General features: G+C 34.8%; 1 protein-coding gene across 3 annotated transcripts in view; it reads left to right on the top strand.

The window, feature by feature from the left end:
• ZCCHC7 (zinc finger CCHC-type containing 7) overlaps positions 1–24,876 on the top strand; it is a 249,292-nt gene that overhangs the window by 211,055 nt on the left and 13,361 nt on the right. For all 3 annotated transcript variants that reach the window (XM_039234742.1, XM_039234743.1, XM_039234741.1), the window contains exon 6: positions 8,248–8,283. In XM_039234742.1, the coding sequence (XP_039090673.1) occupies positions 8,248–8,283 (36 nt within the window). The remainder of the gene's footprint in view (positions 1–8,247; positions 8,284–24,876) is intronic.

The following is a 24,876-nucleotide window of genomic DNA, read 5'->3' as shown; positions in this document are numbered from 1 at the left end:
GTTAAGCGTCCGACTTTCGCTTGGGTCATGATCTCGCGGTTCGTGGGTTCGAGCCCCGCGTCGGGCTCTGTGCTGACTGCCAGCTCAGAGCCTGGAGCCTGTTTCAGTCTGTGACTCCCCCTCTCTCTCTGACCCTCCCCTGCTTACGCTGTCTCTCTCTCTCTCTCCTAGAAATAAATAAAAAATATTTAAAAAAAATAAAAAATAAAAAATAAAATAAAATTAAATGACAGACCACAACTTGGGAAAGATTTTTATAAAATACATGGTAGGATAATTATCTATAATATATATAAGGCTCTTATAAAGTAACAGGAAGAAAAAACTGTCTTAATAATCAGGGTGCCTGGGTGGCTCAGTCAGTTAAGTGTCTGTCCCACTCTTGATTTCAGCTCAGGTCATGATCTCATGATTCATGAGTTCGAGCCTTGCATTGGGCTCCGCACTGAGAGTGCTGATTTTCTCTCCCTCTTTTTCTGCTCCTCCCCTGCTTGCGCTTCCTCTCTCTCTGAAAATAAATAAATAAACTTTAAAAAAAGTAATAATCAATGTTAGAGAAGTTGTTCTGGGAAAGTGCATTTGCATAACCCTTCTGGAGTTCAGTGATGGATGTTTGCAAAGATATATCTACCAGGAGCACCTGGATGGCTCAGTGGGTCGAGCGTCTGACTCTTGATTTTGGCTCAGGTCTTGATCTCATAGTTCATGAGTTCGAGGCCCACATCTGTTTCTCTCCTGTCATTGCAGAGCCTGCTTCAGATCCTCTGTCCCCCTCTCTTTGTTCCCTTCCCCACTCATGCACGCATGCTCTTTCTCTCTCTCTCTCAAAAGTAATACCATAAAAAAACTTTTTTAAAATAATAAAAAGACTACCCTTTCTCCAGTGAATTGCCTTTACATCTTTGTCAAAGATTAAATGGCCACATCTCGGGATTTATTTGTGGAGTCTGTTCTGTTGCATTAATTTAAGTATCCATCTCCTCACCAATATCACACGGCTTTGTCATATTAAAATCAGGTAGTATACTCTGGTTTCTCTTCAGATCGTATAAATCTTTCACCTTTTACTAAAATCAGGTAGTATAATAAATTTTATTATTTTATAATTACCCTAGCTATTCTAGTTCCTTTCCCTTTCCATGTAAATTAAAAAAAAATTTTTTTAACATTCTATTTATTTTTGAGAGACAGAGGGAGACAAAACATGAGTCGAGGAGGAGCAGAGAGAGAGGCAGACACAGAATCCCAAGCAGGCTCCAGGCTCTGAGCTGTCAGTACAGAGCCCAATGCAGGGCTCGAACCCACGAATTCTGAGATCATGACCTGAGCCAAGGTTGGACACTCAACCAGCTGAGCCACCCAGGTGCCCCTCCATGTATATTTTAGAATGAGTTGTGCATACCTACAGAAAATCTTGATGGAGCTTCAGTTGTTATTATATTTAGTCTATAGATCACTATGGAGAGAATTGAATCTAATATTTTAAGTCTTCAATCCATGAACATAGTACATGTTACCATTAATTTAGATCTTTAGCTTCTCATGAGAGTTTTGTAATCATCAGTATATACATTCTCTACATAGATTTATATCTAAGTACTTCATTTTTCTTGGGACTATAGCAAATGGTATTATATTTTTGTTTTCAATTGTTTATTGTTTATATATAGAAAAAAGTTTGGAATGAAATATTTTTAAATGTTTGCTGTGTTATCTCAGGTGGTAGTATTATAGGTGACCTTTTCTGTTTATTTTCTCTTTATAATGAATATGTATTACTTTTATAATATTTAATATTGTTCTTTTAAGAAAAAACAAGCTTCTACCTAAAATTACTACAATATCAGCACGACTTTAGACCTAAAGGTGATTACTTGTATGCCTGACATGTCCAGTGTGCTGTAAGATTCTTGGGAGAAGATGAAAAGGAAATTTTCCCAGGAGACTCCCATGAAAATTAGAGAAGTAGAATTGGGTATTGGGGAATAATTATAAATAAAAGGAGTTCATTGTAGTTGGCTAAGATGATTCAGGATAACCTTCAGTAGTTTTAAACAATTTACTACATATTTGTTACATGATGGACTTTGTATAATTAGTTTATAAATAAAGTTCTCAATTCCCATTTTAAAATTATTTTACCTTTAGTTTATCTCTTATGAATCTACTTTAAAGTTTCTGGCACCTGCTAGTGGTCTTAGGGAAGTGTTTTGATATTGAACATAGGAGAACTAGTTCATGGTTATCTTAGAATGTCGACACCAATACCAAAGAGACCATGAAATCAGCTCCTGGCAGTTATAATTGAGGGATTTCATCAACATAGAGTTTTAATATTTGTTCAGAGGATGTTTTGGGGCTCTTTAGAAATGGGAGAGATCTGAAAGCTGTAAAAAGCTATATACTAGAGAGCAGGAAATAAGACCTTTCTTCACTTGTGTGCATGGATTATGTATTCACTACTAATGTGGCTAGATAGATTCCCAAAGTGACAAGAATCTTTCCCTCCAAGTTTCTCCTTCCTGACAGCCACTTTTCTTAGCCTTCAGGTGGTAGTTGTCTGGTTATTATAAGAAAGAAAGGCAAGAAAGAAACTAGTGAGATGCTGAGATTGTTATTATTTAACCATTGTGGTAAAAAGGAATTAAGTAAGCTTGAGTAAACTGAAGAACAGTATATCAACTTTGAGAATGATGTGGATTACTTTTTTTTCATCAGTGATCAATATATTTAAGTTTTTTATTTCGAAATTTAACTATAAAATCTGAGATCAGATTTATTTGACCACATGTTCTTTTCTATGTATTTTTTAACAACTGAGAACGTTATTGGGTACACCTCAGTTAAATGTAAAAACAGGCACATTGCACATGGTGTGGTAGTTGCTTATCAACATTTCTGAATTCTTTTCTTTCCACAAAGAAGTTAGCTACAAGCAGCTCTATGCTGACAAAGTCTGTATTTATCATTTGTCCTTTTCTTTTGGATCTTTTTTTCTCACTCTCTTTATCTATGTCAACAGCTCACTTAAATGGTGATTTTTAACATTCTCTTAGGTTTGGCCATATCTAAGAGTTGACTGTTTTGCAGTAGATTTCACTTATTTCAACTACCTTATTGATGCCCTTTCCTCATGATCAGTTTTTGCATCAGAAGTATGGAGGGTGCCAGATTGTCATCATCATAGCCATATTTAAGACAATTGAGTGTTTGCTATGCATCAGGCATTGTTCTAAGGACTTTCTAGTTACCAACTCTTTAACTGTAACAACAGCCCTTTGAAGAGGTACTCGTTTCCCCATGTTATTAGTAAGAAAACAGACATACAAATGTGTAACTTGCCCACAGTAGTAAGTAGTAGAGTCAGGATTTGAATCCAGCCATTTTGGCTCTAGAGTCACGGATTTTAGCTGCTACGTTATTCTTCATTTTACTGGTTTTCGTATTGTTCACCATTAGCTAATAACTAGCAGGTATGCTACAAGCATTATCAACTATTTGTAAAATTAACATGTTAGTAGTCTAGAATTACAGTCAAGATGTCTCCAGAAAGATTTGTGATTCTCCAATGTGAAAAAAATTTTTAATGGAAATATGGTTGCTTGAGGTCTATATGATTTGTTGTTGTTGTTGTTGTTGTTGTTGTTCTGACTGGTTATTTTGATAGAATTTTCTTTAAAAATAAGAGCTGTTATATTTTCAAATGAAACTGAAATATAATCTATTACAGACAAACTTCATGCCTTCATAACTGCACTTAAGTTAGGACAATATCAAAGAGAAATATCTTTGAGCAAAAAATTAGGCTTGTCAGTTTCCCTGATTACAGAGGATTAAGAGTATAGGGATTGATTAAAATTTGACCTTGGATGGAAAGATGATTTTATGAATTCTGGTTCATTTTGTCAGCTTAGAGACAGAGACCAATGCATGGCTTTCCATATTGATAGGCGAAAAAAAATTATGTAGATTCTCTACACACTGCCACATATATCTGTTCTATGTTTACAGCTCCTCTTTATTGTGAATGACAAACTCTTACACAATAGAAATAAAACAAACACTGTTAAAACGGTAACTTATCTTGAATTTTAATTGTGTATTTCTGTAGTTTCAGACCTTAGAGTGGTCTTTATGGAATTTCGATTGAAGTCTATGCCCAAGATGCTGTCTTCAAATTTCTTCTTGAAGGAAAAAATTTATTTCACATATATTCAGAGGACAGTATATGTATAATAAGATATGTAAGTATTTTGTGTATATGAGCAGTGTATAGGTACAATGGCTACCAAAGTATCTGGACAGTCAAATTACTTGATGGCTGTAATTCTATGTGGAACCTGCTGATGAGGCTTTAGAGTAGGGACATTCTTTTTAACGAAAGCACCTAAAATTACGTTAACGTGCGCATGGAAAAGTCAAGATGGTGGCAGAGTCCAAGGGACTGGCATGCTTTTCCTGTATCTTTTCATTCAACAAATTTTAAATGAAATTTTCTCTCTATTCTCTTATTTATGTTATTCACCATCAATGAATATTGCTTGTTTTATTAAATCTTTTGTTTTGCCGCAGTGACTTGAGGGGGCCAGCTCCTAACAACAGAGGCTTTGACAAAGCACCAGAGGATTCTGTTAAAAAGTTGTGTTTCGTAATTGTAGTTGTCGTGTCAGAGCCTAACTGACTTGGAGCTGAAGGATTTTTGTGAGATGAGTAGCTGTGCCAGCAGGGACCCAAGTCTCCTGGGCTGGCCGCGCTCTCATTAAGATTTGCCGCTAGCAGTGGCGGTGTTCAGCATGTATGTGACGTGCATTCTGTTATTGTATGCTTGGCTTGTCAGCCTGCAGCTTTCTGACACTCACTTATGTCACTCTTTATTCAGAGAGGAAGAAGCTTTTGATAATTTGACAAGACAAGCTCTTAAACGATCTAGGTCATGGCCTTCACTGTCTGTGATTGTGAACATATTTCCTGAAAGCCCTGTCACTCATCACAGCTACATTTTCTCCCGGGGAGCCACAGGCCTGTCCTGGTCTCTTGTCAGCTCATACATTTTGGTTATTCATATACCAAATACAGTACTGGGGGTTTTTTTTCTTCCCTTTTGCAAATGCTAGCATGTTAGTAAGGCTAATCCTTTCTCCTGTGCTGTGTTCCCAGCAGGGCTGCGTTCAAGGGCTCTCTCTAGTACAAGGCAGACAACTGGCCAAGGGGAGCTGAGGAGGAGGAAAGGCCGCTTAGTGCTGTTTTTGTGTTTGTTCATTGTTGTGGAAATATGAGAACTGGTGGCAAGGGCCTTGTCTATTGAGCACTTGAGTCTTGGTCTGCTGTCAGGGGCTGTTTAAGATTGAGTGTTTTATTTTCTTTGATGTTCACATTTGAGAATAGGGAAGTGGGAATTAAACAACAGATGCACTAAGCCGTTGTTCTCGTAAAACAATAATTAGCACCTGATAAAATTCAATATGGGTTGAAATGCACAATATAAACTCTCAATTCATCTGGTGTGGCAAACTGTGTTGATTCATCTTTGAATTTTATGAATAATAACACTCAGTTATTCATGTATAGTTTATTATACAAAATACAATAGAAGGGAAAACTAGTTGGGCAAAAGTTGGCAAACAATGTAGCACATTGCTAAAACAGATGTACAAGTACACTTTGTGTGTTTTCAGTTGTGAGACTTGAGGAGGCTCTTTGGGTTGCTATCCATCTAAGTGCCAGGAAGTTGAGATCACCAGGACAACCAATAAATACAGTTGTATTTTGATAGTTTGTTACATTTTCATCTTAGATGAGTCCCACGGCAGGCTAGTCATTCATTTCAAATAAATTTTTTCATGAGTTCTCATTGTAATAGTAATAAGCCCCTTGCTTTAGAAATTACTGTATTTTGTCTGCATTTCTGTGCAGCAGATATATAAATATGGATACCTTGGCATTCTGTTGCATAAAAAGACAAATATGTGCAATGATGAAGGAATAAGAAGTAGAAGCCACAACAAGCAAAAAAATTAACACTTAAAAATTGATTAGGGATAATAGTCCTAAGTCTTATAATGTCCTATACTTAGAATTAAAGACATGTGCTTTCTATGGGCCCCTATTTTGAAGTGAAAAATATGTCTTCATTTTAACTTTACATAGACATATGTTAAATAGAAAACAGTAAAATGAAACTATGCATTGGAATGTTGAGTAAAAGTACTTATAGGAGATAAGATGGGATTTTTAAAATTGTAATACGATTGTCTATACGAGAAAAGAAGTTTCATGTCTCTCCCTACTAATTTTCTATATCAGGCATCATCTTCATGTACAGAGCAATCAGATGATTGTTCAAAAACCCAAGTAATTCTTTCTTTTATTACTAAATTGCTGCAACACAAGAAAAGGTCACATGGTAGGGTGGCATTCTGCCAGTGTATGACAACTCGGTGATTGCGATTTTTCAACCGTATTATTCTGAGGACATTGTGGTAATCAAGAACTATCCATAACTAATGTATAAATAACTGCTTGCTTATTTCTACCATAATCCAACTCAAATTATAGATACATAGCAAAAAGCTTATGATAGAAGGTAGGAAATGAATATTTAAAGGTATATTGTACTTTAGATCTTTGTGTGTAAATATGTTTGTTTAAATAAATATATGTATACATACACATATGTTTTTTTAAGAACCTTTGTAACATACAAGTTTGTAGCTGTTATTTAGTATGTAACATAATCTTTGCCTTTTGAAGCTACTTTTTACTTCTTAAAAATAGTTTCCTTTTGATCAGTGTTATTCATCCAGAAATCACTGTGTTCAAGTGGCTTTTTTTAGTCAGACACTTTGGTTTGCAAGAATATGACTTTTAAGTTGGAAAGCTGACCACTAAATAGTCTAATTTACATACCTTTCTTTAGAAAAGGACATGGGATAGTTAAGCTTAAAATACATAATGGATAAAATTTTCAGCATGGTTAGAATTATCTACTCTTTTTTGTCTAATCACCTATGATGATATAATCAGAAGAGGTTTGGCCATTCAAAAATTATTTTCTGAATTATTACCATACCCATAATATTTTTAGATGATATGAATTATCTTCATTAGTTTTATCACTAGCCTGAAAAATAAAGAGTAATGACAGATCAGGTTAAGAATTGTTCAAAGTGTATGTCAAAGATAATAAAGGTTTAAAAAAGATCCAACTCATTCTAATTTTAGGCATGCACGTACATATGTGTACAGATACACATTTTTAAACAAAAGTCACAAATTCATATTTACTTTAAGAATTGTCATTTACTTAGCTTGGTGGTTTAATATATTTAAATTATTGCTGTAATATAATCATAAAAAATACTTACATCAATTGTTCTTTTTCTCAGAAGATAGCAGACCAGGAAAATATAAGAACTTGGTTAGGAAAGTGTTTCCTTAACAGAGTCATAATTTAAGTATAAGGAAAGAAGATTTGTATTTGTGTCCATAAGAAAATATCCCCTAACTGGTGTTTGTTGTTGCTGCTGCTGTTGCTTGGGGTTGTTTTGTTTTGTTGTTACCTATTCTAGCTTCACTAAAATACAAAGTTATTGAAGTTATTAGGTTTTTTTAAAAGTAATTTGCCTATAAATATACAGATGGAGAAGACAGCTTTTAAGGAAAAAGGCATGGATTTTAGATTGAGGTTGTTTTTAGTTTAGTTTTGTTTTAATTCTCTCTTTACCCTGTTTCATAAAGTACCTATTTCATAGGTTAGCAGCCAATGATCAGGTAAAAAGATGGCAACAGACACGAGAAATATATAACCACAGCAAAGCCTTCTTTAAAGCAGTTGCCCTTAAACTGCTTTTTTTTTTTTTTAAATCATACTACCAAGGTTCAAAATGTTCTTTTAAAAGGTGTACTTAATGAGTCTTATTGATTTTGACCACTGCCTTTCATTTATCAGTTTAACTGAGTTATGGCTCTTAATCACATCTTAGTGCCCAAAACTTCTAACCTGAAAAGAAAAAAAGAGAGAGAAAACTTTGTTACTGGCTTTCTGACAATGGCAGGGAGTGTGTTAAACCAGTGTAAAATTCAATTAAACTGTCTAGCCAGGTTTTTGAAGCTGAAATGCAGACCCTTTCTGTTAAGCTTCTTATTTTCCTGTGACCGACACCAGTGGATGCTAGGTTATGCCAAAACCAACAGGCTGTAAAGTACCTTGTTTCATGCTCCCAGCTGATCAATATTTTTATTTTCCAGGCTTGCCCAGAAATCTGGAGGCAGTATCACCTAACGGTGAGTAGAAACACCTTTTTTTTTTTTTTATTTTCCCCAAGACCTAGCCTATTTATCCTTCTCTGAACTGCTGACCATAAAATATAGACAAGCATCTTCTACTGGAAGATAATAAACATCCAAGAGTTTTTGCACTGAGAAAGCAATAATATACTTTTTCTCTTCTCCCCTGCCCACTGCTCTGTCCTCTGTCTTCCTGTTCTGAAAAGATTTTGATTGTTTTTTATTACTCACATCATTTAATGATTACATCATGATATTTCTCAGTCTTCCTAGACTACATTCATATAATTAAAGGGGAAAAGTATGCTAGGAGCCATAAACAATAATAGTAATCCAGTGTCTTTAAAGTGTTGTATTATCTACAGTCCCTAAGCATACAGTCTGTAATAACTTCCATAATCATTTTTCTGACTTTATTGAAATTTTTGCACAATTTTTTTAAATGAAACTAGGAAAAGCTTAGTGTATCTTTCTCATAGAACAATTCAACTACCATATCCTTAAGCTCCTCTTGACTTATTCAAAGTGTATAAACATCTGCTTAATACCATTCAAGTTATTCAATTCTCTGGTTTCCTTTTATTGTGAATTTAGGCTAAGCAGAAGTAGAAAACATAATTTACTATGGAATCAATTGGCTAGTGCTCAATATTATGAAGTCAGTTTATTTTTAATATTCAGCTTTAATAATTTCAATAATTCACCATAACCGTGGTAGTCATTTTTTTAATATATTAAATGTGTTATACTGAGCAAGATACAACAATAAAAAGTATTCTTGTAGTTCTGTAGTTAGAGCAATGTTATAAAAGCTCTTCCTTAAGGTTTAACGTATTAAGAGGATTTGATTATAGGAACACAGGTAGTAAAAACAGAAAATACAAAGTTTTTATGACACATGTCTTCTTACTGCTCTCCCCGTGAAGAAATAAAAAGTAAACCAATCAGTGACACAAACTACCAATAAGTCTATCACAGGCCCAAGAGGCAAGGAATAATGCCAGGTGGTTTGTTTTCATATTGTTATCATTATTCAATTTATGTAAATATTCTCAGTAGAAAACTGTAATTCCTCCACTATCCTTCAGTCCCAAATTGGATTTTGTGAAAGTATTTAGTATTATACTGAAATACACACACACACACACATCCCCCTATATATGTTATATATATGTTCCAGATATAACTCCTATGAATACATTGTGTTTATACTTATGTAGCAGTTTTTTTATCATAACGTACTATGGTGAAATCCTTATAGCCTGAACTTGATTGAAATCCAGTCATATATTTTTCAAAATCATAGTCACTTTTTGTAACTATATAGCAGTTTTTTATCAGTATTTTTATTAAATAACAGCCTAATGGATTTGATACTTTGTTTCTTTTCCCTTTTCCCCTAAGTTAGAGAATTCTAGTCTTGAAAACTTGACACGTGAGGACTATTTTAAAGCCACTGTTTTCATTACTTGCACCTATGTTCTTTAAAATAACTGTCATAGAAGAATAGAAATTGGTGTTTAATATCACAGAAATATTTGAAGGTTTGTTTAATGGTGTAGCTTTTGAAAAACATAAATTGTAAAGAGAATAGTTGGGAAAAAAATAAGTGAAAACAAAATGAATTTCTCGTTTAGAGAGTTACAGTATATTCTATTTATAGGTATAACAAAGTGATTTTGAAAAATCCATTTTTCTCAATCTGGAATTCTGATTAGTTTTTCAAAATAATATTGAAGGTAACTCACGATTTATAATTATCAAGTTTAAGTTCATAACTGGTAATTTAGAGTTAGTTTACTATGCAAATATAAATGCTAAGCTAGTACACTTATAAACATGTGTATATATCTGTATCAACCCATCTAAAATAAACTAGTTAAATAATGATGTAGATAGACAAATCCAAATGTGTGTAATTAAGCAGTATTTAATCTTGAATAAAAGCAAGATGCACGGTGAGTTCAGTCATCCTCAGCTCTTTTACTAGGCGATGGACTGCCATCTATTGACTTACAGTAGCCCTCACATGTGAATGTGGCATCACTTAGCAATGACCAAGTAATGAAGCCTAGGTTAGAACTGCCACCATACATTCCTTTAAACCACTCTTCCTAAAACTCTGGAAATTTCTGCATTTAATCATTGATCGATTTCTTTTTCTAACCTAAAATGTCCATTTCTCACCCAAAATGAGCTGTGCTTTTGGAGGAATAAATTGATTAGTATATCCATTTTGAAAATGTTTACATATGAGAACTTCTCAGTTACTTTTATCTGGTTTTTATCAGTAAGACTAGAAGGACATTTACACAGCCTAAAGTTTAACAACTACAATTTAAGGTTTATTTGGGAATTGCTTTCTTTCTTTAAAAAAAAAGTTTATAGGTTAAATAGAATATTATTTCCCAAATACACAACAGAGATGGTGAAGTTGATTGGTATAAGTTGACTTGCAAAATTTTCCAAATCAAAAATTTCTTAAAACACATTCTAAAGTAGATGAAAATCAAAGAAGGGAAAATGTTCACTATTTTCAGCAATTAAATGAGATAAAATAAAGCTTCCTTATCAACTTGTATCTGAATAGAACAGCTTTTTAACCAAACTTGACAGGTCTTCCCTACATAAAAAAAAAAAAAAAAAAAACTAAGACCCTCATTCTAAAGGGTACATGCCAATAAAACTCTAATAAAAAGATACTATATAGATATATAGATACTGTGTGTGAATGTGTGTGCACGCATATTATAACAACTAATTTGCCTATGGCTATAAAATTGTCATGTAATTTAATAACTTTAGATGATCACTTTAGAGCCCTGCATAGGAAAAAGAAAAATATATTATTTTATTTAGCAATTAAATAATTTCCCCAACTAGTTTATGTATTTACCTCTTCAGAAAAGTTATAAAGTTTTTTAAATCTTCAATACTATAGTACTGTTCTTGCATTTTAATTTCTGTTATATTTTCAGATTTTGATAAAGCTTGACTTTGAAAATTCTTTTTCATCTTTCAGATAACTCATTCTAGATAAAAACTCCCCTCTTTATTCAAGAGGGAAAGCCCCTTCCCCCATTCCCTGTCATTTCTAGTCTCATTTATATTAAAAGTCCTAAGTCAAAATGGCCACCAACAGAGTTTTACAGCCAACAGAATTTTTAACTAGTAGAGGCTATAATTTGACATGCTTTGGACATTTTGTTAATCTTGTTTTTATCTACTTACTTTAAAAAAGTAACCAGGAGTTTGCTATCTGGGGGCTGTGTGTGTTGAGAATCAAAAAGGACAATGCATCTTTTATGTTTAATTTTGCGCCTGGATTGCTTTGTGTGCATTGTTAAAATGTTACAACCTACTACCTTTTACTTTAACTAAAAGTTTAAATAGGAAGCAAATGTAACCTTTTTGGAAGAATTACCTTTTAAATGATTTCTTTATATATAGTATTTCGAATGCCTAGAATTCACACTTCAAAAAGTAAAATACTTGCTGTCAGGGAAATGGGAAGGCATATGGCTTCCTTGCCTTCCTGTCTAGCCTAGGAAAGAGGTTGTGTGACCAGAGTCAATCATGTCTTACCTGAACTAGTTGAGCGCCAGAGTGTGGGCCATAATTAACAATATTGTTTCATCTTATCACTCACTTGTCTCTCCTGATCTGGAAACATCACTTTAGAAATGTGTTTTCTGAGTATGGAAATGAGAGTTTTACACTAAACAAGAATGTTAATCTAAAGCATTTTATGTCATACAACACAGTAGATTACCCTAAATGTGAACAGATTTAAATTTAACTTTAGAGGGGTGTTTTATAGTCCAAAAGGAAGGAATAATAAAGGGGAATTTGGTTGTGAGCCTGTAGTTATCCAAAAGTCTTTAGCCGAGAATTGTGATGTAAGACAGGAAGGGTAACAATATTCTAACTGCCTAACACTAAAATAACTTAAAATGAAAAATACAAAACTTTCCAAAAGTCAGCCTCAAGCCAGAATCTTTTTTTTTTTTAAAGAAAAAAAAAAAAGTCCCTCTTTCTCTCTTAATTGAATACACATTAAGAATCCTACATCTCTTTCTCGGAGCTCTTCAGCTACCTGGGCAGAACCGCTAAGAACCGCATCCACAGTTAGATACCAAGTGATATATCTTTTTTCGTGTGTATGTTTAAGGAAATAGGACTAGTTACGCACTGTATTTTAAAGTGTTAAAAGAACTCCAGAGAAGAGTGAGACTAGGCCTCACTCTGTTTTGGAATTATTTAAATCAACTTTTTTTTATGGGGAGGGGGACCATATCTCGAGGCCTGGCATACAGATTATCCTAAACTAACACTTGGCAAATTCGTTTTGGAAGCCCTTAACTTTGCTAGTTCAATTCAGTTTGCCAACTTCCTCAAGAACCAGGAGCACCCTTGTTTAAACTGTAGGGGTTTTCCCCCCTCCATATCTGGTGTTGCTATTTCAATGCTTTGATTGGTTAACTGCTGCTATTGAGATATTACATCTCTGTCAAATTATCAGAGATTTAGTTTTCATTAAAAATGTCCTTAGCACTGCAATGCTGCTGAGGTGAATATAATCATGCTCTGATGATTCAGAAGGAACAGGACTATTTTGTAGTACCCTGAGGCCATCTTCCCATTGTAGTACTTACTACAAAATATATCAGACCACTTTATGTTTGAAGTTAACTTGGCATCTGAATGAAAAGAATTTCTGAATGAGCACTGATGACTGTTTTCTAATACTTCATACATGATAACAGAGATAGAAGATACATTTGAAACATGACTATAATTTTAAAATATTTTTCAGATGGAAAATTTATATGAATTCTTTTATATTTATTTAAATACCCAACCTGTTCTCTAAAGAATTTAGTGTCAATATTTTGCTAGCAATTTATTTTACTTCGATCTTATGTTTAGAATTTACTATAAAATGTAATTACTACATTTACCAAGTAGGTCAGCTGGGTTTTATTTTTAAATCTTTATTCCACTGGCATGTTGGACCACATTTTTTGAGAACTTATCATTGGAAGCAATTGGAAAATGCAATTTCAAGCAAATGAAACCTGGAATTATCAATTTCAATAAATGAGATTCATTTAAAAATAAATACAATTTGCTAAATGGTCAAAAAGCAATTTTCTAAAGCTTCTGTGAAAGGAAGTAGGGGAAAAAGTGAACATTGTGAATTACATATGCACATGATATTTTTTCCCCTCACAGTGTTATTCTCAGAAATTTAGAGATTGAATGTATACAAACTTATGAATGGGAATAGAATAAAATTTAGATTTGGATATTAAATGTATTTGTCTTTATTAAAACATATAGGAGAATCTTCATACTTTCTTCTTTTCTAAGAAATACTGAGGTGTCCTCCCCTTCAGAGAGAATTTCCAACTTATTTGATTATCAGTGTTTTAATGCAAAAATTAGTTTTAAATGAGAAATCACTATGGCATATTTTGAGTATGTTTTTTTCTTGTGTTAATATATTTATTACCAAGTGTTTTATAACATTAGTTCTATTCTAAATTTAAGTATTTCAGATAATCAGGCAATGAAAAGTATGCAGCATTGATGCAGTTTTTAAAAGATCCATTATTAATGTTTTGGCCTAGCTGCAGCTGTGTTTTTGCAATCTTCTAAATATCTGAAGATGTGTCCAAATAACCCATCATCATCATTTCTGCTCATTTTCTTGGTAGCACATGTTGTTCAGTAATAAACTGATTGAAACTGAAGCTCTGCTATAACAACTGACTTTTCTCATTTGACAAAAAAATTCCCTGTGCCTTTGTCTGCCCTTAGTAGCTGGGGGTAAAAACCATTCATTACATTTAGGACTTACATATTTACTATATGGGCTTCAAGTTTTACTTCTGTTTTAAAATTTTAAGGGAATACTTGTTATGGTCTTCCTTTTCTGTTAGCAAATTTTTCTCCTAAGGATGATAAAAAGATGTAAATTACATTTGAACTTTTTACTGCCTTTTTCTCTCTTCCCTCGGTATGTTCATCTTTACTTAGAAAGGAATAATAGTCATTATAAGGGCAGTTTCCTCTTGATACTTAAATTCTGTGGTGATTAAATTCTATTTGTACTTATATTTTTAAAATATATATAACATTGTTAAAAGTCTGTTCTTCTCCTTAAGGAATGCATACATTATTCATTTAATCCCAAATAAAACTGTTTTTTTACTCACAACTCTACACTTTGAAATAGTGCCCCTATTATAACAAAAATGAATATAAACAGGTAGCCTGAAATTTTTCAAAATGCAGTTTAGTACTGTATAGTATCTGGCTGTATAATAAATTGTAGTTTAAAAATCTGAAATGTTGAATGATCCCTATTCTGGGTCACGTTAAGCACACATAAAATGACCATAAGTATTATGTAGAATGATTTTAGCATATTTAAGTGATTATTTTTCATGTGTATTTTGAACAGGTGACTCATGTCATCCTTAAATAAATATATTCCAACTGATTGAGCCTGTCATAATCTTCTCCGGACATTCCAGTGCAAAAAAAAGTAGATAAAATATATTGGACCAGTAATATTTGTATTCAACATTCCTTTTAGTAGTCATGCATGTAAATGACATGGTAGATTACAATAATTCCTAACAGGTCTTAAGTATTTAGGAATTGCTTAGTTACTCATAGTCATGATCAATCATAACCTTTAAGCGTTTTGGTCAGTCATTTGAATAATCTGCAGGAAAAGACTCCTGAAAGAATCCCTTGACATGTTGATATGAACAGTCTCTCTGAACTAGTGTCAATACTTTCTGTTATGGCATAAACTGTACAAGTAGTCTTAAATTGAATTACGTTTAAGATTTTGAAAGCAAAATCTCTTAAACAACTACAAGTTAATGAATTATTGGTAAAATCAATCAGATTTTAGACTTGAAGTTCATTTGTCATTTGGTCCCCACATCCAAGAAAGTCATGAGAGTTATGTTTTTGTACATTTGTAATTTTTTTTTCAGCTATTTTGAACTCAGCAATGGTCATTTAGGACCAATGTCCTTATTTTTTTGGAAATACCAAAAATATTATATGAAGAAAAATGCTACATGTTAGAGACCATTTGATCAAAAAAATGTTTGGTATCATTGGAATTAATATAGAGCTTTGCCTTAATTGGTATACCAGTATACTGGTAGATCACATTTCAAGTAAGAGTTTTTCCATGGGAATGTTCAGAAATCTCTGTTAGCTTTGTAAAAAGAATTCATCTGTGTCTATCAATTGGTAATAAAGCTACCAAATTATTTTCTTTAAAAAATTTTTTTTAACAATTTATTTTTGAGAGACAGAGCATAAGCGGAGGAGGAGCAGATAGAGAAAGAGAATCTGAAGCAGGCTCTAGGCTCTGAGCTGTCAGCACAGAGCTCAACGCAGGTCTCGAACCCGCAAACTGAGTTCATGACCTGAGCTGAAGTCTGATACTCACCCAACAGAGCCACCCAGGCAGCCCTTCTTTTTTTTTAAGTTTATTTCTTTTTTTTTTTTTTAAATGTGTATCTTTTTTTTATCCTTTTTTTTAAATGTTTTATTTATTTCTAGGAGAGAGAGAGACAGCGTGAGCAGGGGAGGGTCAGAGAGAGAGGGAGTCACAGACTGAAAGAGGCTCCAAGCTCTGAGCTGGCAGTCAGCACAGAGCCCGACGCGGAGCTCGAACCCACGAACCACGAGATCATGACCTAAGCGAAAGTCGGACGCTTAACCGACTAAGCCACCCAGGTGCCCCTTTAAGTTTATTTCTTTATTTTGAGAGAGAGAGAGCATGTATGAGTGCGGGAGGGGAGGGGCAGAGAGAGAGGGAGAGAGAATCCCAAGCACGCTCAGCACTACAGCCCAATGCAGGGTTCAGCCCCATGAACCTTGAAATCATGACCTGAGCTGAAATCAAGAATTGGAGACTTAACCAACTGAGCCACCCAGACACCCCAACTACCATGTTATTTTCATTCCTTTTTTCAAAAGTCATATGAAACCAAATCTATTAGATAGATTATGAGGTCATCTTTATAACTTTGTAATATACCCATGTCTGTAAATGCCAATTTTACATAAATGTTGTTCTTTACATGTATTTGTGGATCACCCCCACATTTCTTTTCAGTTAGGGGAACTAAATTTTGGATCATTTATTAACTTTATACAGTACGATCTCAAATTTATCTTTTGGATCTCTTCCATTTCCTTTATTTATAGCTATACCACATTTCCTCCTTGTTTAGTAAAGTCCTTAAGAAACATGCAGTAAAATTGATTTGGAGTGGCAAACTCATTCTGTGGAAATTACTAGGGAATGTTTATTATAGGGAAAAGAATGCCAGCTTTGGGATCAGACATTGGCTCAAATTCTGGCTCTTTAATTTTCTAGATGGTCAAACCTAGTTAAAATATTTGGCTTCTAAGATCCTTGGTTTCTTCATCTGAAAAATGGGAATGGTGCCTTCTTGTTGTAAGTATGCAGTGAGTTAATAAATGTAAAGTACTTGGCCCAATAGTTAGCAGATAGCCCATATTCAACACTGTGTGAGCTCCAATAACGCAAACTCATAGACAGCCTTACACCTGTAGAGATGACCTCTGGACAATAGCCCAAAATTAGTTACCTCACTTTTCATTTTCTAATTATTTATCCTTGTCCTTTCTAGAAATATAGGCAACGTTTAAGTATAGAAAACTTGTTGTTTTTTTAAATTCGATTTGCCCAAAAATCACTATAAAGACATTTAAGAAGTAGATCACAAAAAATATTTAGGCTACTTCTTCTCCTAATGAAAATGACTATATAAAATTTATGTCATATAAAGATACACTGATGTCATTTTGAAAAATATCACATATATAATATAATGAATATATGTTAGTAACATTCAGTTCCTAAATGGTAGCTTCAGTGTCATCTGAATATAGTTATCTATCATAAGCAAATGAAATCATATAAATCTTTGCTTCCTCTATAAATAATGATTTTATTAAGAAATTGAGTAATTCTCACCCATACGCATATACCAATCATAATACTTTCTGCTAGGGTTAGAGGGTTTATGTTAATCAGATGAAAATAGCATATTAGTTTTTTTGTACTCAGATAAAACTGCTTCATGCCTTCACATGACTGATGCCAGAAACCAGCCTGATGTCACAGCAAGATGTGGGAGGTACGAGAGCTCGGTCACTTCTACACTTTTTTAGTATTCTCACATAGGCCCAGCAAAAAAGAGAACACAAAATTAAGCATTTTCTTGGTGCCTGTGATTTGTATTCTTTCCAAGAGCATTCCTATTCCATGTTATTTCGAAGAGCAGCAGAAGCTAAGATCGGGCATATTGTAAAAGCAAAAAAAGCGCCACTTTCCCCCTCTTTAGACAGGTCCTTCCAGCTGCGGAGTCCCCTGCCTTCGTGACTGTCACTTAAGAGTATCTCAGATGAATAAGCGGGCTTGGGTGGGGAAGGGGATGCTGTGTGTTGTAAGTCATGTAGAGTCATGGTAAAAATGAAAATATTGGTGTTTATCTGAATCCTCTGTGTTTTAGCTACTAAATATAATAGAGCTACGGTTCTATTATTCTACAATTTCCCGATAATGGTTTGTATATGCAAAATATATAAGCAAATTTGAATATGTTAAGTAGTTCATATGGTTGGAAGATGTATACTAATGTGGCTTCTGTGTTTATAGTCTACCCCAATAAACATTCAGATGAAGTATCCATGGATCCACACACGTATGTGTTCTTTTCTGTCCCTTCCCCCCACATCCTGTCTTCACACCCTCCTCATCCCTCCACCCTGCTTCAAAGCTTGTGGTCCTTTTCCATCCGTGTACTAAAAGGTTCTTTGTAAACCAGGCCATTTGTCCATCATTGTTTGGGGTCCAAACAGTGGTAAGATACCCTGTCACCGATCCCGTGTGCTATGAATGGCAGCTCCTCTCCGGACAATTGGCGGAGGGGCCGAGAAATATTCCTGAGAGGATTATTTAACCTTTCAATTTAGAGGGCACAAAGCCTGGCTGATTAATGAACTTTCTGATGGGCGCCGATAAGCGGATCTATTTCTTTATTTCCCCTAAAAGTGATTCCTTCTCCTGTCCATATTACTATAATCTTAAACCTAAAATGTGGCAAATAGATTAAAAAACAGCACTAAAGAGTTTATCTGGCTGGCAAACTGAAGGAGTGAAATTAAAATTGGTAATGACAGCAGTGGCTCAGCCTCATATGTGGTTTTTAAATGCACTGTGTATTTTGAAGAGACTTATTCTCCAGCGCGCCTGGTAATGACTGCTTTTGGTGCACAGTCTGGGGCTGGCTCCTGTTATCCCCCCCCCCCCCCCCCCCCCCAAAAAAAAATGAGTTGTGTTATCTGGATGGCTGCAGACACATCCGCGGCCCCCGCTCTCACTGCACGGGCAGACAAGGTCGATAGCATTACAAGGTATTTGTGGCAGCGCTTGTTTCAGTTTTCAGAGCTGCCAGTTTCCAGGCGGATTTGAATTACAAAAGAAGAAGCTGGCATGAAAATTGAAAGGTTTTATCGGCTGGTCTGAAGCCTCATAGCACATTGCTTATTTATGCAGTCCATTTGCACCAGGAAATATAAAAAGGAAATACATTTTTAAAATAAGGCCATAAAGACCCAGATATGTTTAAGATGGCAAATAAAATATAGATACCTATAATATCTTTCCAGGAAACGATTTTCACTTAATGTTGCACATTACTTCAGAAGAGCATTTGTGTTGCTGTCATAAATTTGTGCGTTCGTGTCACTGTGTAGGTAGTCCCTGGGGATTAAGAAGGAAGCCTTTGCTAACTTACTTTAAAATTAAAATAGACGGAGGGATAGCCCTGCAGTTTGAGAGCTACATTGGAAATATTTAAATAGGGTGGTAAATTAAACTTAAACTAACATTTTTGCATTCCATGTAAAATTAGCTATGGCCCAGTGAATAAATGCCACTACCTTTGGAGAAAATTGGGATGCTTTTTAAGCCATGAAGATTTGGAGTATTCAGGGAGTGAATTACTGTGATCCTTACTGTCTTGCATATGCTCATTGTTCTCTGTTTACTGAGGTTTTCTTTTTTTGTTGTTGTTGTTGTTTTCCTGGGGGTGGGGGGTGAGGTGGGGAGAATGTAGGGTGGGATCTCATTTACCAAAAGAAAAGTGATAAATTAGTAAGTTGAATGGCTTCTTTTTATAAACCCTGTGCTTCATTTATTTTAGTCTTCAAATATGTCACCTTTTAGACTTTTGCCTAATGCTTAATGTTGTGAATAGATCGTCTTTTCACTATTGGGAGTTACCAACAATTTACCTCTCTTCGTATTCCTTTAGTATAGTTTTATCGACTTAGTGAAAAAGATACACTCACCAATCCCTGGTACTCTTGGTTACATAAAATAAAGATACACATATACAAACATGCAGTAGTGAAAGGCCTTGAATTATCAATGGTCTTACCACTGGTCATTTGCAGCCTTCAACCCATTGGTTTGTAAGACTCAGTATCTGAAAGAGGTGTGGAGAGGAAGTTAGGTGTGTATGGGAAATATCAAATCAATAAAGCAACACTCTTCATTCTGCTGTAGTTCAAATGAACACTGTTTTAGAATCCATTTTCCAATAAAGCAAATTACTCTCAGCTAAACCATGAGAGATGCAATTTTTTGCAATTTTCATTTTTACCAGTGTCTGGTACCTTTCTCATGTTTTCATGACCTGGACTAATTATTTCATGTAGTTTTTTTTAAACAGAGGAAATATCAAAAGCATACACGTCTGCTGCATGCTAATGATGTGCTGTACATTTTTTCATGAATTTTCATGGATTTTTTTCTACGTAGCATGTGTGGCTTAATGATGTAATCACCCGATAGACTAGAAAATGCTCCAAAGGAGACGTTCCGGTCTGTTGTGTACATAATACATGTTTCAAAAATCTGCCTAATTAAGGAATTACCCAATGGATTGGGAGTCTGTTGGGTACATGACATAGTTTTTTTTTTAACACATAAAAAATATAGGTATATCATTATATATGGTACTTTTAATGGCATTTTTAGGATGTAGGGGAAATTAGTAGCAATGTCCTCTGGAATACAATTGAATTTTTTTTTTCCCCTGAAAAAAAAAGAAAGCTTAAAAAACTTTATGAAGGAAGCTTTGTTTTAAAATAATTTCAAAGCCTTTCATTTGGGGAGAAAATTCCTCCCAGTATTCGTCAAGAGGAAGTAATACTGTGACTGTTTGCCAGAATGGTTTGCAGATGGAAGACTTTGTCCCAAACCGTGATTGGAACAGACCTGGTATCTGTAGGTGTGAGGACCCACCCCTGAAAAACACTGTCAAAAGGGAGGACAGGACCTTTGTATCTTTGGTCAGATCTTGGTATCTTGGGAATCATCATTTTTGCCTTGTCACAGACTCAGCTTTAGTTCAGTTCACTACACAACTGTTTACCTAACTTTTACATTTCTTGCCTGCATTTCTTGGGGCCCCAGATTTGATTTTTCTTAAATACATTCCAGTTACATTTCATTGGCATTTATATTGTAAACAATACTAAAGGAAAGGAAGGGCCTTCATTCTCTTTTCCCTACATACTCATTTAGAAAATTTACTTATAAAACTAAACTTATTTACAAAATTAAATAAAATACTTAAAAACTGTATCTGATCTCTAGAGTAAGCAATAAAAATAATATCTTTAAAGAGGAAAAAATATGTATTTTAAACTGAAACTTTTCTGCTCTGCTGTCAAATTCATCCCATTAGTCACTTCAACCAATGGACTTTGACCATGATGCCCTAACATTTGAGTTAACATTTTCTTGGGAAATCCTATTTAATACTTGGGTTGGATTTTTTTTTAAATACATGACTTTTGGGGGGAGGCTTGTGCCATTACTGAGAAAGAATAATTTGATTTGGAAATATTTTGAAAGAATTAGGTCATTCTCAAGCATGAAAAGCATATCGATTTAAGAGGCCTATGAACAAAAGTGACTTGTCCAGAAAGACGAACTAAACTCAAATGTTACATTTGGTCATGAATACATTTACCTCAAGTGCTTAATGTATTTGTTTTTTAATATATGTTCATATAACAAATTGGATTAATAAAAACATATAGTCTAGTCTTTAAGCATATGTGTGATTATAAAAATAAGTCCATTTTGTATTCACAAGAGTAGAAAATTCCCTTTAATTAGTGAAATTGATTGCATATCCTATATAGTAATGAGCTTCAACTAGATGCAAACCCTCATTGGATCAAAGTCAGTTTAGATAAGGGCAGCTCAAGGTCACAGAGGGAGATGCCCAGCAGGTTCATTTGCATAAAAAATTACTGTTGGAAATAGGACACTGAGGCAGCTCTGGCGTTTTGATCTCTTGGCCTTTGTCATGGAGATTCCTAGTTGTGAAGGGAGTAAGGCCAGTGTCCCAGATAATGATTAACTGTTTTAATGGCATTCATTCATTCATTCCGCACTAACTACTCATGCAGAAAAAAGGGTTATGTAAAATGACATTAGAAGAAAATCATTTGTAATCGTTGCATTGGGCTGCACTTTGAGGAGACATTAGGAGTAAATCCGTGGCGTGGTAGGCTTATGCTTTATCTTCTGATATTTACTGAGTTTAGTGGTGCATGAAAAGCTTTCAGCAAGAATAGCAGATGGGATGGACCTTTCATAGGTAATGCTATCTACCAGGTTATTACTTCTATATATTGATAGTAAAGTAATCTCCAAGATATCACCCTACAAATATAGATTATTTAAATGTCTGTAACAAAAAAAAAAAAAAAAGAGCTGCTTTCATAAATGGTTCACTTGGTAACCCTTGGGTCAAAGTCTCTGGATAAATTTTTAACTTAAAAAAAGTTCTAGAAGACTACATTCATTCCCTTACATTTAACTTTTCATCCACAATATAGACTATATGACAGAACCCTGAACTTAGAGCTAATCAGTTGACATATTCTGTGTTAAATTGGACCTTTACTGTTAATTAAAAATAAAGACATGCTCCAAGGCAGAAGTAGGGAGTCACAAATTTATATTTCTAACACTTTAAATAGCTGTAAGATTTTTGTTAGATCGCAGTATGAGAACATGTCCACTGGAAATCATTATTGAGTTTTCAGTACTGTATTCTAATACAGAAATGTTCTCTAATTAGGTAAGATCTAGGCTGATTTCATTCCTATTAAGTCCTAGTACATGATAGTTTATTAAAATGAGAGTATGTAGATAGCGTTTGTCATGTCATTTACTAATTAATTATTGTGAAACTGTTTAGAATTTCATAGCACAATATAAATCCTGTTGCTATTTTTATTAGTAATAATGGAAGTTTCTAACTAGTGACATTATTCAGATGAATGAACATCCAAATGTTTGCACTTCATCCAGGGGCATAAATGAACAGTGGGGCTAAATTTAAGGCTCTTTGAATGAAATTACTTTCAAAGTAAAATAAGTGTCAACATGAAACATGCTTTCAAAGTCTTGATTAAGATGGATCTCTTTATCCCTGGTACTGTAAAACTGAATTCCTATTCTCTTTATATTGCTAATTCTTTTTTTTTTTTTTTTAAATTTTAATGCTTTTTATTTATTTTTAGGAGAGAGAGAGACAGCGTGAGCAGGGGAGGGTCAGAGAGAGAGGGAGTCACAGACTGAAACAGGCTCCAGGCTCTGAGCTGGCAGTCAGCAAAGAGCCCGACGCGGGGCTCAAACCCATGAACCGCGAGATCATGACCTGAGTGAAAGTCGGACGCTTAACCGACTAAGCCACCCGGGCGCCCCTTTATATTGCTAATTCTTTACTGATTCTGCCAGAGTATGTACCACACTCCCAGTTTGAAGTAGGGGAGACACTTGGGAAGCTGTATTAATTCATGCAGACTTTTTAATATACCAAAGCATAATTTAAAAAATTGTCCATTAGGGGCACCTGGGTGGCTCAGTTGGTTGAGCATCCAACTCGGTTTCAGCTCAGATCATGATCTCAGGGTTTGTGAGATCGAGCCTTGCCTCCGGCTCTGCACTCACTGTGCTGTGGGCACAGAGCCTGTTTGGGAGTCTCTCCTTCCCTCTGTCTCTGCCCTTGCCTCTCTCTCCCTCTGTCTCTGCCCTCACCCGCTCACTTGTACTCTCTCTCAAAATAAAAAAATAAATTATCCTTTAATGACATAAAACAATTGATATCATTTCCCAAAGTATCCAAATTATTAACAATAACTAAAATACATTGGATGCCTACTATGGGCCATGTACTTTACCTATGCATTACCTCATTATTCATCTATTAATATTTACTGAACTCTTACATATATCTGGCCCTGGCCCTGGATCTAGGGTATAGCAGTGAACAAAAAAAGAAATCCCTGCCCTCACAGAGCTTATATCCTTCTTGCCTGGGAATGCAAGTTGAGGGATAGACAAAACAAACTAGCAAAATATATTATGGGAAATGTGATGAGTGACATGGAGTTTTTTGTTGTTTTTTTTTAAAGCAGTGAGGCAGGGTAGGGAGCACCAGTTGGAGGGAGCTGGCAGACTTAAAAAAGAAGATCAGGAAAGCATTACTAATACGAACTTTGAGCCGAGACTTGAAGGAGGTGAAGGAGTACCCATGTTTATCTGGGCAAAGAGGACACAGGCCGATGGAACAACATTAGGACTACCTGTAATTTCTCAAACATAGGCAATAAAATAATGCAAAGAAATTCCATAAAAGTTCTGCTCTGTGTCTTAACCCGTTGCAGAGATTTTCAGTGTTCGAATTTACTTTAAACACATTTATTGACTCCATAACTCATTTCCACTCTATAAAATTTTGGAGTCTTTAAAAATCTACTTCTTCACCACTTATTTTTGAGTACTTTTTTGTTCTAATTTAGGCATTGGCAAACTTCTTCTGTGAAAAGCCAGGTAGTAAATAGTTCAGCTTCGCTGACCATATGGTCTCTGTCATAACTGTGTTCTTGTAGCATGAAAAGTAGCCATAGATAACTGGATCGTAGGGTAGTTCTACCTTTACCTTTCTGAGAAATCCCATACTGTTTTCCACAGTGGCTGTACCAGTTTGCATTCACCCTAGCAGTGCAAGAGGGGTCCTTTCTCACTACACCCTCACCAACACTTGTTGCTTCTTGTGTTTTTGATTATAGCCATCTGGATGTCTTCTTTGGAGAAATGTCTGATAAGCACTGGTGATATATGGAATTGAAGAAAAGTAACCTTAGATAATCTGTAAACAGATGTGCCTGGCTGTGTTCCAATAAAACCTTATTTTCAGACACTGAATTTTGAACTTCATAGAATTTTCATGTGTTGCAAAATACCTTTTTCTTTTAACCATTTAAATGTAAAAACATTCTTGCCTCTGGGCTGTACAAAAACAGGCAATGGGCTGGATTCAGCCTGTCAGCCATAGTTCACCAACACTTAGTCTAGATTCTTGGCATAGGGAGACACAGTGGACTAAAAGATCTTTTACCTCAGCACCTTACATTCTAGCAATGGGG

The sequence above is a fragment of the Hyaena hyaena genome, unplaced genomic scaffold (assembly GCF_003009895.1).
Source record: "Hyaena hyaena isolate Hyena2069 unplaced genomic scaffold, ASM300989v1 scaffold_93, whole genome shotgun sequence".
NCBI classification, from domain to species: Eukaryota; Metazoa; Chordata; class Mammalia; order Carnivora; family Hyaenidae; genus Hyaena; species Hyaena hyaena.
The sequence above is the reverse complement of the archived record's forward strand: the minus strand, read 5'-3'. Positions and strand labels throughout refer to the sequence as shown.